General features: G+C 50.8%; 1 protein-coding gene across 3 annotated transcripts in view; it reads right to left on the bottom strand.

Moving 5' to 3' along the window:
- The window catches only part of DENND2B (DENN domain containing 2B), a 219,049-nt gene that overhangs the window by 85,359 nt on the left and 118,815 nt on the right, over positions 1–14,875 (bottom strand). For all 3 annotated transcript variants that reach the window (XR_010787191.1, XM_066583667.1, XM_066583666.1), the window contains one exon: positions 7,163–7,267. Coding sequence is in view for 2 of the 3 variants with exons in the window: in XM_066583667.1 (XP_066439764.1) it covers positions 7,163–7,242 (80 nt within the window). In the remaining variant the exon portion in view is untranslated. The remainder of the gene's footprint in view (positions 1–7,162; positions 7,268–14,875) is intronic.

Genomic DNA, 14,875 nt, shown 5'->3' with positions numbered 1-14,875 from the left:
TAGGAGCAGGACCCCCGCAGCACAGAGGATGTCAGGAGGGGAGTGTGCTGGTCCTGTGTTACATGGTGGAAGGACCCCCGCAGCACAGAGGATGTCAGGAGGGGAGTGTGCTGGTCCTGTGTTACATGGTGGAAGGACCCCCGCAGCACAGAGGATGTCAGGAGGGGCGTGTGCTGGTCCTGTGTTACATGGCGGAAGGAGCAGGACCCCCGCAGCACAGAGGATGTCAGGAGGAGAGTGTGCTGGTCCTGTGTTACATGGTGGAAGGACCCCCGCAGCACAGAGGATGTCAGGAGGGGAGTGTGCTGGTCCTGTGTTACATGGTAGAAGGATCCCCGCAGCACAGAGGATGTCAGGAGGGGAGTGTGCTGGTCCTGTGTTACATGGTGGAAGGACCCCCGCAGCACAGAGGATGTCAGGAGGGGAGTGTGCTGGTCCTGTGTTACATGGTGGAAGGACCCCCGCAGGACAGAGGATGTCAGGAGGGGAGTGTGCTGGTCCTGTGTTACATGGTGGAAGGACCCCCGCAGCACAGAGGATGTCAGGAGGGGGTTGTGCTGGTCCTGTGTTACATGGCGGAAGGAGCAGGACCCCCGCAGCACAGAGGATGTCAGGAGGGGAGTGTGCTGATCCTGTGTTACATGGTGGAAGGACCCCCGCAGCACAGAGGATGTCAGGAGGGGAGTGTGCTGGTCCTGTGTTACATGGTGGGAGGAGCAGGACTCCCGCAGCACAGAGGATGTCAGGAGGGGAGTGTGCTGGTCCTGTGTTACATAGTGGTAGGAGCAGGACCCCCGCAGCACAGAGGATGTCAGGAGGGGAGTGTGCTGGTCCTGTGTTACATGGTGGGAGGAGCAGGACCCCCACAGCACAGAGGATGTCAGGAGGGGAGTGTGCTGATCCTGTGTTACATGATGGAAGGACCCCCGCAGGACAGAGGATGTCAGGAGGGGAGTGTGCTGGTCCTGTGTTACATAGTGGTAGGAGCAGGTCCCCCATTCCCTTTCTGGGAGAGAGCCTGGCCCGTACGGACAACCTCAGTCTGCGTACGAGAAGAAATGGAAGAGGCTGAGCGGATACCCCTCTAATGCCGTGAACCCCTTCTTGTACTTCCCTTGTTATGGGGAGATGGGGAGTTTTCCCGTTGTGTGGTGTGAGGTGAAGAGTGTCTCGAGTTCTGTGAGAGTGGCTCAGTAGAGTTTCCTAAGAGCCGGTGTCCGGGACCAGGGAACCACAGATAACGAAGCCCGTGTAAGTCACCCTGTTTCTCCCGTGTTTTGCTTCATGTGTTCTGACCCCTCACTAACGTGACGGTGGATGTAAGGACTGCTGTGATTGTTATTTCAAGTTACTCAGTAAATGGCTTCACCGACTGCTCCCAGTTTGGCCTATTGAATTCTACCCCGTGTTAGAAGTTATTGTACAGGACTCTTATTTATTTAAGGAATGGTGGCGTCACGAGTGACAAAGAAGAGCCAAGGTAATCCACTTGTGGGTCTGCCTGCCCCCCCTTAAACATGTCCCTGGTTACCCTCTGGGTGAGAGACGGTAGAGCCACCGTGACAAGTAAACTACTCTACCCCTGGCGCTCCTCGGAGGACGCAAAGGGACTTGTTATTTGCATAGCCATAACTTAATTTATTTATTTATTACCCCCCAGCAAGCTGGGTTCTCATTTTATTGGCCTTGGAAGGATGGAAGGCGGAGTAAACCTTGGGCCGATACCTGAACCATGAGGGGGTTGAACTCACAACCTTCAGGACTGCAGTCTGCTACGCAACACAAGTGTATATCACACAACAAAGGAGCAAAATGAAGATAAACTGACAACCTCTGCCATATAAACCCCGCCTCCAAATGTACTACTCACACCCTGTCAGATAAGCCCCACCCCTTTAATATCACTTGGAGGGCCCTTTAAGGAGGTTCCTAAGTGAAACACTAGAATTCCTCTTCCAAATGATCTCGCCTCCGGGCAGACGAGAGAAGTAATTATAGCGCAGAAGGCGAGGCGTAATGATGAGGACAGGCCTCCCGTAATGAGGCACACCGCGAACATGATGAGTGAGATGAACGCGAACACAAGCCGACATGCCCTGCGGCTACAGAACAATCACAGGAGACGAGTCTATTACCGCACGGTCACCGGAGGGCGGCGGCGTAGAGGTAACACGTCTACGTACTACAATCCTGTAATCCGGCATACGCTGAAGATATATTGGGCCGGCGCTGCATCGGAATACAGATGAACAGTCACGGAGCGCTGGGAGGATTGTAAGGGCCGAGCGCCGCAATTGTGGTATAATAAAACTATGGCGCAGGGGACATTTGTACAGTAATTTGTGACTTTTTGCTCGTATTTGCACGAAGCAGTAGCCCCCCCGACAGATTTATTATAATTCATGCCAAACCTACGAAGAGATACTCGCCTTTTAAGAACTTTGGCGCCTCTTCCTGCATCTCAGTCTTCCGTAAACTGGCCGGGGATTTACACCTTTAGGGGGCCACAGCAGAGGTTCTGTCATTCTGAATAGCTGGAAGTGCTGGATTATCAGAATTTAACCCGTTACAGCCTGGATGACACGGGGTGTCTGTAGGGTCCGTCTCCCCCCACAGTTATAGGAGGCAGGCTGGGTTCACACGGGGCCGAGCTGCAGCATTTACAGTATAAGTCAATGTGGTTCTCATGTAGCGGGGCATTTACGCACGGACGCACAGCGGTGCAGATTTATGATCCGCAGGTCAGTTTTGGCATCATTTCCGTTGTTCCATCGTTTTCCTGGCGCTTCTAAATATTCACCAAATGTACAAGGGTCGTTCACCATTTTCATGAATATGGCGCAGGATATGCTTGTGGAGATGTAGTATATAACCAACGCAAATAACACCTTTAATGATAAATAAGCCCCAATGTGATGACGTCCCGGCCGCAGTATCTGGTGCTGCATGACATCACTTCCTGAGCCGCGGCGGTGTGACGCTGTGGCGCTGCCACAGGATGACATCTATATGGCCAGCGGGTCACAACTGCAGCTTCAGTATTGCGGTGCAGACAGAAGGACGCGTCTTCACCCAAGATTCAACCACCCCAACTCCTGAAGGGGCCGCCCCGAAACCACAAGACAGCTGATCTGACCGCTGGGACCCCAGAGATCACAGGAGTGGGAGTCCCATGTAATAATAAGAATCTTTATTTACAATTAATGGAAACAGTAGGGGTGCGGGGCTCCGATGAGCTTACATACTACAGATAATGGGGGGATACAGAAGGTAGAGGGGGTGGAGATGTGCACAGTGTGGTGGGCTGGAGATGTGCAGGTATGGTGGGCTGGAGATGTGCACGGTATGGCGCGGTGGAGAGTGAGGGATGCTATACACAGACAATGGTCAGGCTGTATAGTGGCTGATCCGATGTGACTGCAGATGCCGGTTGATTACGGCTAGCAGGGATTGCAGTCAGTAGGTCAGGAAGCATGTTTTCAGGCGGAGTACAGAGGGGTTTGTTTAGGGGATGCGGTATGCCTCCCTGAAGAGGTGCGTTTTTACAGCACGCCTGAAGTGATTGCCCGGATATTTTTTGGTAGCGTGATCCAGAGGACCGGTGCTGCTCTAGAGAAGTCTTGGTGGCGGGAATAAGAGGTTCAAATTAAAGGGGCGCTCAGTCTGATTTCATTAGCAAAGCGGAGAGCCCGGGCTGGGTGATGGATTGAGATGAGGGAAGCAATGTAGGGCGCGGTGCTGCTGTGGATGAGGGATACAATGTAGGGGGTGCTGTGCTGTAGATGAGGGATACAATGTAGGGGGCGCCGCGCTGTGGATGAGGGATACAATGTAGGGGGCGCTGCGCTGTGTATGAGGGATACAATGTAGGGGGTGCTGCACTGTGGATGAGGGATACAATGTAGGGGGTGCTGCACTGTGGATGAGGGATACAATGGAGGACAGAGCAGTGCTGTGGATGAGGGATACATTGTAGGGTCGTGCTGCGTTGTGGATGAGGGACAATATAGGGCGGCGCTGTGCTGAGGATGAGGGATACAATGTAGGGGGCGCTGCGCTGTGGATGCAGTGACCGACAGAGGGCAGAGGTGTCCGAGTAGCGGCTGGACAGGAAGATGAGCCTGGCTGCCATATTCAGGATGGATTGGAGAGGGTAGAGTCTGGAGCGGGGGAGGCCGATCAGCAACGAGTTGTAATAATCGAGCCAAGAGCGGATGAGGGCGACAGTGAGCGTTTTTAGCGCGTCCACAGTGAGGAAAGGGCGGATTCTTGCGATGTTCTTGAGGTGCAGCTGACATGTTCGGGCCAGAGATTGGATGTAAGGGGTAAAGGAGAGATGGGAGTTGACCCCAAGGCAGCGGGTGTGCTGGGAGTTATGTCCACGTCTGAATGGATTGGCGGTTGAGCGTGAGAAATACCTCGACTATCTCCGGCAATCCTACAGAGTATAGGAGATTAGATTGTGAGCTGCTGGGGCCAGGAATGATGGGAGTGATACATTGTGTGTGATAAAGGAATTAGATTGTGAGCTCCTGGGGTCAGGGATGATGGGAGTGATACATTGTGTGTGATAAAGGGATTAGATTGTGAGCTCCTGGGGTTAGGGATGATGGGAGTGATACATTGTGTGTGATAAAGGGATTAGATTGTGAGCTCCTGGGGTCAGGGATGATGGGAGTGATAGAGTGTGTGATGGGGGGATTAGATTGTGAGCTCCTGGGGTCAGGGATGATGGGAGTGATACATTGTGTGTGATAGGGGGATTAGATTGTGAGCTCCTGGGGTCAGGGATGATGGGAGTGATACATTGTGTGTGATGGGGATATTAGATTGTGAGCTCCTGGGGTCAGGGATGATGGGAGTGATACATTGTGTGTGATGGGGGATTAGATTGTGAGCTCCTGGGGTCAGGGATGATGGGAGTGATACATTGTGTGATGGGATTAGATTGTGAGCTCCTGGGGTCAGGGATGATGGGAGTGATACATTGTGTGTGATGAGGGGATTAGATTGTGAGCTCATGGGGTCAGGGATGATGGGAGTGATACATTGTGTGTGATGAGGGGATTAGATTGTGAGCTCCTGGGGTCAGGGATGATGGGAGTGATACATTGTGTGATGGGGGGATTAGATTGTGAGCTCCTGGGATGAGGGATGATGGGAGTGATACGTTGTGTGTGATGAGGGAATTAGATTGTGAGCGCCTGGGGTCAGGGATGATGGGAGTGATAGAGTGTGTGATGGGGGGATTAGATTGTGAGCTCCTGGGATCAGGGATGATGGGAGTGATACATTGTGTGTGATGGGGGGATTAGATTGTGAGCTCCTGGGGTCAGGGATGATGGGAGTGATACATTGTGTATGAAGGGGGGATTAGATTGTGAGCTCCTGGGCACGGGGATGATGGGAGTGATACATTGTGTATGAAGGGGGGATTAGATTGTGAGCTCCTGGGATCAGGGATGATAGGAGTGATACATTGTGTGATGGGGGAGATTAGATTGTGAGCTCCTGGGGTCAGGGATAATGGGAGTGATACATTGTGTGTGATGGGGAGATTAGATTGTGAGCTCTTGGGGTCAGGGATGAAGGGAGTGATACATTGTGTGAGATATGGAGATTAGATTGTGAGCTCCTGGGGTCAGGGATGATGAGAGTGATACATTGTGTGTGATGGGATTAGATTGTGAGCTCCTGGGGTCAGGGGTGATGGGAGTGATACATGGTGTGTGATGTGGGGATTAGATTGTGAGCTCCTGGGGTCAAGGATGAAGGAAGTAATGTATTGTGTGTGATGGGGGAGATTAGATTGTGAGCTCCTGGGGTCAGGGATGATGAGAGTGATACATTGTGTGTGATGGGATTAGATTGTGAGCTCCTGGGGTCAGGGATGATGGGAGTGATACATTGTGTGTGATGGGGGGATTAGATTGTGAGCTCCTGGGGTCAAGGATGAAGGAAGTAATGTATTGTGTGTGATGGGGGAGATTAGATTGTGAGCTCCTGGGGTCAGGGATGATGAGAGTGATACATTGTGTGTGATGGGATTAGATTGTGAGCTCCTGGTGTCAGGGATGATGGAAGCGATACATGGTGTGTGATAAAGAGATTAAATTGTGAGCTCTTGGGGTCAAGGATGAAGGACGTAATGTATTGTGTGTGATGGGGGGATTAGATTGTGAGCTCCTGGGGTCAGGGATGAGGGGAGTGATACGTTGTGTGTGATGGGGGGAGTAGATTGTGAGCTCCTGGGGTCAGGGATGATGGGAGTGATACATTGTGTGTGATGGGGGGATTAGATTGTGAGCTCCTGGGGTCAGGGATGATGGGAGTGATACGTTGTGTGTAATCGGGGGATTAGATTGTGAGCTCCTGGGGTCAGGGATGATGGGAGTGATACATTGTGTGATGGGGAGATTAGATTGTGAGCTCCTGGGGTCAGGGATGATGCAAGAGATACACTGACTGTGCAAGGCTCAGGACATAAGAAGCAGCTGCAGTTATTACGTTTGCAGGGCAAACAGGTTTTAAGGCTGCAGTTTCCGTCTTCACAGACCTGGGTAATCATATGCAGGAGCCTGAAAACCTCGGACACAATGCAGACAGACATGCCTGACAGCACTGCTTAGTAGACATGGCCATGCCTGCCTTGATATACCCTTTATAATGCAATAAAAGAAGCAGAACGCGCCGCGGACGAGCGCCAAGTCATCAGATGGCTTTACCATGGATTCCATCATAGGGAAATATGCTGCAATGAAAACATGGCAGAAAGGGAAGACCCCGACACCCAAGACACACAGCAGAGGAGGAGCCTGACACCCAACAGACATAGTGGAGGAGGAGCTAAGACGTTCCACACAAACAGTGGAGGAGGAGCCTAGAGATTCAATACAAGTAGAGGAGGAGGAGCCCTGACATCCAACAGACATAGTGGAGGAGGAGCTAAGACATCCCACACAAACAGTGGTGGAGGAGCCCAGAGATTCAACAGGAGGAGTACCATGGTTCTAATCCCTATTGCTTCCAGATCTAGACTGTGCCAATATGCCATGGTCCTGCACCTCAGCCATAACTGTTTATTGCTGTAGCGCCCTCCGGTGTTTGGACAGTAACATAGCAGCAGTATATGTTTCTCCAGCATCTCTCTTGGTGTCATTACCGTTCTAGAGCTTCCCGTGGTATCCTACAGCCACCAGTGGTTTGAGGGATGGCTGCGTTCTTGTTGGCGGTCATGGTCATTTCTGCCCTCTGTGGTCCTGAGTACCTGGGATGGAAAAAAAAGGCAGGAATTAGAAGCTCTTCTCCTTACGTGATTCGTCGCTCTTGATTTATGTAGCAACAATTACTACAATCATCCTGATATCAATCTGTTTGTGTGTCAGTTCTCACTGCAGCTCTGGAATTGTACTCATGGAACCAGGAAGCTCAGATAAGACAAGCTATGGGAGAACACAGTGACAATAAGGGCCCACTCCCACTGGCATATGGGGGGTTCATATTACATGCACCGTACACACAGCATATATACATATAACATGCAGACTTGCTCAATATGTTAAATCCCCGTATCCTATATTGGGGTGTAATATCCACCAAATTAGGGCATACCGCCTTCTTTTTCACGTGCGTAGCCTAACAGAAATCAATGCGTTTTCAGCAACGCGACACAATCGTCTGTGTGAGTGATAAGCGGAGCCAATGATATACCAGCGGATTACCAGTGCCACGTTCCTGCGGTGGCCACACTTAGGAGAGCCGTGGAGGGTTTCCAGTTCACACTCAATGTCCTTTAATAAACCCGACCTACAACGGCCGGAATCATCAGGACTGAACCTCTGGTCGGTGGAAGAAAGGTCAGAGTAATGGTGAGCCCCCCGATGAAGGAACCGTCACCCTGAAGCATCGCTGCTCATGACTAACGATCCATGAGGAAATGGGGGACACAAGAGCTTACAGTCTATAACAGGGAAATAGGGGACACAAGAGCTTACAGTCTATAACAGGGAAATAGGGGACACAAGAGCTTACAGTCTATAACAGGGAAATAGGGGACACAAGAGCTTACAGTCTATAAGGAGGAAATAGGGGACACAAGAGCTTACAGTCTATAAGGAGGAAATAGGGGACACAAGAGCTTACAGTCTATAAGGAGGAAATAGGGGGACACAACAGCTTACAATCTATAACAGGGAAATAGGGGGCACAAGAGCTTACAGTCTATAAGAGGGAAATAGGGGGCACAAGAGCTTACAGTCTATAAGAGGGAAATAGGGGACACAAGAGCTTACAGTCTATAAGAGGGAAATAGGGGACACAAGAGCTTACAGTCTATAAGAGGGAAATAGGGGACACAAGAGCTTACAGTCTATAAGAGGGAAATAGGGGACACAAGAGCTTACAGTCTATAAGGAGGAAATAGGGGGCACAAGAGCTTACAGTCTATAAGAGGGAAATAGGGGGCACAAGAGCTTACAGTCTATAAGAGGGAAATAGGGGACACAAGAGCTTACAGTCTATAAGAGGGAAATAGGGGACACAAGAGCTTACAGTCTATAAGAGGGAAATAGGGGACACAAGAGCTTACAGTCTATAAGGAGGAAATAGGGGACACAAGAGCTTACAGTCTATAAGGAGGAAATAGGGGGCACAAGAGCTTACAGTCTATAAGAGGGAAATAGGGGGCACAAGAGCTTACAGTCTATAAGAGGGAAATAGGGGACACAAAAGCTTACAGTCTATAAGAGGGAAATAGGGGACACAAGAGCTTACAGTCTATAAGAGGGAAATAGGGGACACAAGAGCTTACAGTCTATAAGAGGGAAATAGGGGACACAAGAGCTTACAGTCTATAACAGGGAAATAGGGGACACAAGAGCTTACAGTCTATAAGAGGGAAATAGGGGACACAAGAGCTTACAGTCTATAACAGGGAAATAGGGGACACAAGAGCTTACAGTCTATAAGAGGGAAATAGGGGACACAAGAGCTTACAGTCTATAAGGAGGAAATAGGGGGCACAAGAGCTTACAGTCTATAAGGAGGAAATAGGGGGCACAAGAGCTTACAGTCTATAAGAGGGAAATAGGGGGCACAAGAGCTTACAGTCTATGGGGAGGAAATAGGGGGACACAAGAGCTTACAGTCTATGGGGAGGAAATAGGGGGACACAAGAGCTTACAGTCTATGGGGAGGAAATAGGGGGACACAAGAGCTTACAGTCTATGGGGAGGAAATAGGGGGACACAAGAGCTTACAGTCTATAAGAGGGAAATAGGGGGCACAAGAGCTTACAGTCTATGGGGAGGAAATAGGGGGGACAAGAGCTTACAGTCTATAAGAGGGAAATAGGGGGCACAAGAGCTTACAGTCTATGGGGAGGAAATAGGGGACACAAGAGCTTACAGTCTACGGGGAAATAGGGGACACAAGAGCTTACAGTCTATAAGAGGGAAATAGGGGACACAAGAGCTTACAGTCTATAAGAGGGAAATAGGGGGACACAAGAGCTTACAGTCTATGGGGAGGAAATAGGGGGGACACAAGAGCTTACAGTGTATGAGGAGGGAATAGGGGGGGACACAAGAGCTTACAGTCTATGGGGAAATAGGGGGGACACAAGAGCTTACAGTCTATGAGGAGGGAATAGGGGGGACACAAGAGCTTACAGTCTATGAGGAGGAAATAGGGGGACACAAGAGCTTACAGTCTATAAGAGGGAAATAGGGGGACACAAGAGCTTACAGTCTATAAGAGGGAAATAGGGGGACACAAGAGCTTACAGTCTATGGGGAAATAGGGGGCACAAGAGCTTACAGTCTATGGGGAAATAGGGGGCACAAGAGTCTACAATTTATGATGAGGACCCCTCCAGACTCCTTTCTTCCTCAGACACGGCGTATTTGTTGTGGCATATTAAAATCCAACATGGCGGCTCCTTCTTTCCCAATTACCTATTATTGGGGGTAGTCGGGCCCCCAGTAACCCTTCCTCGTCCTGTCCTGATGTACACCCACCATGTATGGGCTGTTGGTAAAGTAACATCGGGCCCCGGCACATCCCGCACGTCTGGGCGGTTGTACACTTGCATTCATTTGCATGTGTCCCTTAAGAAGGAGCCACGCTTTCCTCTGATCGCAGCCGAGACTCCGGACGGAGCGCAGCTTGTTCTTCCCGAATCTATGAAGACGTCGCTCAATGACAAGAGTTGGGGGTTCAGCCAAGTGTTAGTGCGGCCGGCGGGGGGCGGTTGGCGTGGCGATAACGACCGGTTATAAATAGCGCACATTTATTTATTTACCCGCACTTTATGGCCATTAATATTTTTTCTATCTTTTACAGGAAAGGTTTATAAATAAAAGCGTCTTCGCTCCAGACCGCAGCAGCGCACCGTGTGACCGCCCCATCAGTCCACATTTCATGTCTGTATGATTGCAAAAGCTGAGCATGGAGGAGGGGAACCCCAAACCGGCCCCCGAGACACGGCAACTACCGCTCCCCTAAATAGAAATGTTATATCCCTGTAAACAGCTATAAGACAACGCAACACTCTCCCAGCCCCATGTCTGAGGTAGTCACAGCCCCGCCCCCTGCTGATGACATCACTGATATAATGAAGTTGTCACAGCCCGCCCCCTGCTGATGACATCACTGATATAATGAAGTTGTCACAGCCCGCCCCCTGCTGATGACATCACTGATGTAATGACTTGTGATTAGACATGAGATCCGACACCTTATACTACAGTAATATTACTACTGACAACCAGCCGGTACATCATGTCTGAGAGGTAGTCACAGCCCGGTGTTTTTCTCCTCCTCCTCTCGTGACACACAGCACTGCACACCTGATACCTGACAATGCATTGGATCTAGTGGGGAGCGAACGCTCTGAGGGGAGAAGATGTCTGCAGAATAGAACAGCTTCCCTTCGTAGCGCCCAGGGATCACCGCATGTTACCGCAACAGGAGAGGGAGAGGAGTATAACACGGGGTGGTGGGGCACAGGGGGCATATGATAACAGAAGATACACTGCAGACACATCTGGCGGAGCGCCCTCTACTGTTCCACAGCCCGTCTTGACCTAGCTGCATAGTTTTGTAAGAAACATGTGCAGAATAGACTAATTAACCTGTTACAGAAGAATCACCAAAAAAGTGCAGCTTCTCTAATTGTTGGCTGAGAACCCTCCTGCCTTCTCAGAGCTGCTGGTTTGTTGTATTGTATCAGCGCAGGAATTCCAGAAGAGGCGTATTTCGGTGGCTTAAAAAGAAAAGCGCGGCGGCATGTCCTCTCGTTGTGCGCATTTACTGTATTAGGCTTTATTCACACAAGCGTTTTTATGCGGCTGTGTTGCTGGTTTTCACGTTGGCTAAAAATGGCGCCCATCTGAGGCTTCCCATGGATTCGTTCAGATGACCGATATATAGTGTAAAAACGTTGCGCCAGAAAAAATAGCGCATATGCGACCGAAATCGGCGACCCGATGTATACGCTGCTGGAAAAGATGGTTCTGGTTGTATCTTTCGACCGATAAACGCTGGCGGCCCCCATAGACTTCTATGGGAGCTGCAATACAGGGAGGGGGGGGAAAGCTTACCGGTGCCTCTATTTAGGCACTACAAGTCACATCGAGGATTTACGCTGAGCGAGGGATTTACGGGCTGCGGCATATTTTTTCGCTAATATGTCGCACCCGGCCGCGTGAATGGATGAGAAAACGCTAATTAGGCTCCGGACTTGATTGCGTCTTTTCTTCATTCACGTGATTTTACGGCTCACAAAACGGCATCCGCTCGTGTGAAGGAAGCCTTATAGTATAGGGAGAGCATAGCTACGCTGCACGAGAACGCATGTGTATACATACTGTGTGTATTGGACAGAGTACGTATGTGACTATACGCCCATGTGAAGGCGCCCAATGGCAGATATTAGAGGTGGCCATGTTGGATTGATGGCGGTGAGTCACATGGCCTGCAGCTCGCTGCACTGTGCTCAGGGACACTTCTAGGGCGCCGGTCGTATGCCCTCCTCAGCCCCTCTGACTGCTCTGCAGATGGTCGTGTCAGTCTTTACAGCAGTTCTGGCATTCTGATCATGGATTGGCCCCCATGCCGTGGTGTTTACAGGGGCTGATTACTGGCACGCTGATGCTTTAGGAGCGTTTTATCAATTAGGGGGGCTTCCACCAAAGATGCTTAGTGCGTAAACACAGGATGGAGGCTAGATGTGTGACCGCTGCGGTCGGACCGCTGAATGTGCATGCTCGCCCACGGCTCGCTTCTATGGGACGGGTGGAGGTCGATGCGTTCAGCCATCTTTGCTCGGCTGCCGCTGTATTCGCGTGGGGCACTGGGGGGCGCCGTTCTCGGGACACGCAGGGATCAGACATGTATCCCCCATCTCTTGGGGTACATTCACACAGCGCGCTCAATCTGCGCTTTATGAACACAGCGCCCGTGACATGGCAGCCCGGCGCCCCAGTTTTGATGTCCTTTCACAAGAAGCAGTAACGAGCTCCGACCATTTGTCCCAATTTGCCTTTAATCAGTTAAACCATAAAGCGCAGACAGCGCAGCGGAAAGGAATCTGCCGGGATCGGCCAGTCCCACATTCTGGATGTCCCTATTTGGCGTCCTGAATCACAAGAGATAATTGGAGGGCTGTGCACCAAACAGATGCTCTTCAGGATGTATCACACAGGATGGGCTTAGATACACAGCATCACAGCGTGCCACATGCTAGGCTGAGATACACGACACACATAACTAGGTTAGATACATGACACTGCAGGCAGTACCACATATAACTGGATTAGATACACAGCTCAGCAGAGCGCATCACACACAGCAGGCTTAGATACACGGGACATGCTGTGATCTGCGCACATTACTGGAGCGGCCAGTGACTCACAGCGAGATGCGGGACGTGCGGCTTCAATTTGGGCAGTGATGATGGTAATACAAATCACTTGTTTGTTGGCAACGGCAGATGAACTGGATCACCGCGACCGCCGCCGGGCACACGATGCATCCCTCCTGGGCTGTGAGATTAGAACAGGCTGCGGGCAGCGAAATGTGCAATGCCCGTATGAGGGGCAGTGATGTGTGCGATACCCGTATGAGGGGCAGTGATGTGTGATACCCGTATGAGGGGGAGTGATGTGTGATACCCATATGAGGGGCAGTGATGTGTGTGATACCCGTATGAGGGGCAGTGATGTGTGTGATACCTGTATGAGGGGCAGTGATGTGTGTGATACCCATATGAGGGGCAGTGATGTGTGTGATACCCATATGAGGGGCGGTGATGTGTGTGATACCCATATGAGGGGCGGTGATGTGTGTGATACCCGTATGAGGGGCAGTGATGTGTGTGATACCAGTATGAGGGGCAGTGATGTGTGTGATACCCATATGAGGGGCGGTGATGTGTGTGATACCCGTATGAGGGGCAGTGATGTGTGTGATACCCATATGAGGGGCAGTGATGTATGTGATACCCGTATGAGGGGCAGTGATGTGTGTGATACCCATATGAGGGGCAGTGATGTGTGTGATACCCATATGAGGGGCAGTGATGTGTGTGATACCCATATGAGGGGCAGTGATGTGTGTGATACCCATATGAGGGGCAGTGATGTATGTGATACCCGTATGAGGGGCAGTGATGTGTGTGATACCTGTATGAGGGGCAGTGATGTGTGATACCTGTATGAGGGGCAGTGATGTGTGTGATACCTGTATGAGGGGCAGTGATGTGTGTGATACCTGTATGAGGGGCAGTGATGTGTGATACCCATATGAGGGGCGGTGATGTGTGTGATACCCGTATGAGGGGCAGTGATGTGTGTGATACCCGTATGAAGGGCAGTGATGTGTGATACCCGTATGAGGGGCAGTGATGTGTGTGATACCTGTATGAGGGGCAGTGATGTGTGTGATACCCATATGAGGGGCAGTGATGTGTGTGATACCCATATGAGGGGCAGTGATGTGTGTGATACCCATATGAGGGGCAGTGATGTGTGTGATACCCGTATGAGGGGCAGTGATGTGTGTGATACCCGTATGAGGGGCAGTGATGTGTGCGATACCCATATGAGGGGCAGTGATGTGTGTGATACCCGTATGAGGGGCAGTGATGTGTGTGATACCCATATGAGGGGCAGTGATGTGTGTGATACCCATATGAGGGGCAGTGATGTGTGTGATACCCGTATGAGGGGCAGTGATGTGTGATACCTGTATGAAGGGCAGTGATGTGTGTGATACCCGTATGAAGGGCAGTGATGTGTGATACCTGTATGAAGGGCAGTGATGTGTGATACCCATATGAGGGGCAGTGATGTGTGTGATACCCGTATGAAGGGCAGTGATGTGTGATACCCATATGAGGGGCAGTGATGTGTGATACCTGTATGAAGGGCAGTGATGTGTGATACCCGTATGAAGGGCAGTGATGTGTGATACCCGTATGAGGGGCAGTGATGTGTGATACCTGTATGAAGGGCAGTGATGCGTGTGATACCCGTATGAGGGGCAGTGATGTGTGTGATACCCGTATGAGGGGCAGTGATATGTGTGATACCCGTATGAGGGGCAGTGATGTGTGATACCCGTATGAGGGGCAGTGATGTGTGATACCTGTATGAAGGGCAGTGATGCGTGTGATACCCGTATGAGGGGCAGTGATATGTGTGATACCCGTATGAAGGGCAGTGATGTGTGTGATACCCGTATTAGGGGGAGTGATGTGTGTGATACCCATATGAGGGGCGGTGATGTGTGTGATACCCGTATGAAGGGCAGTGATGTGTGTGATACCCGTATGAGGGGCAGTGATGTGTGTGATACCCGTATTAGGGGCAGTGAT

Source organism: Eleutherodactylus coqui, chromosome 11 (assembly GCF_035609145.1).
Source record: "Eleutherodactylus coqui strain aEleCoq1 chromosome 11, aEleCoq1.hap1, whole genome shotgun sequence".
Taxonomy (NCBI): domain Eukaryota; kingdom Metazoa; phylum Chordata; class Amphibia; order Anura; family Eleutherodactylidae; genus Eleutherodactylus; species Eleutherodactylus coqui.
The sequence above is the reverse complement of the archived record's forward strand: the minus strand, read 5'-3'. Positions and strand labels throughout refer to the sequence as shown.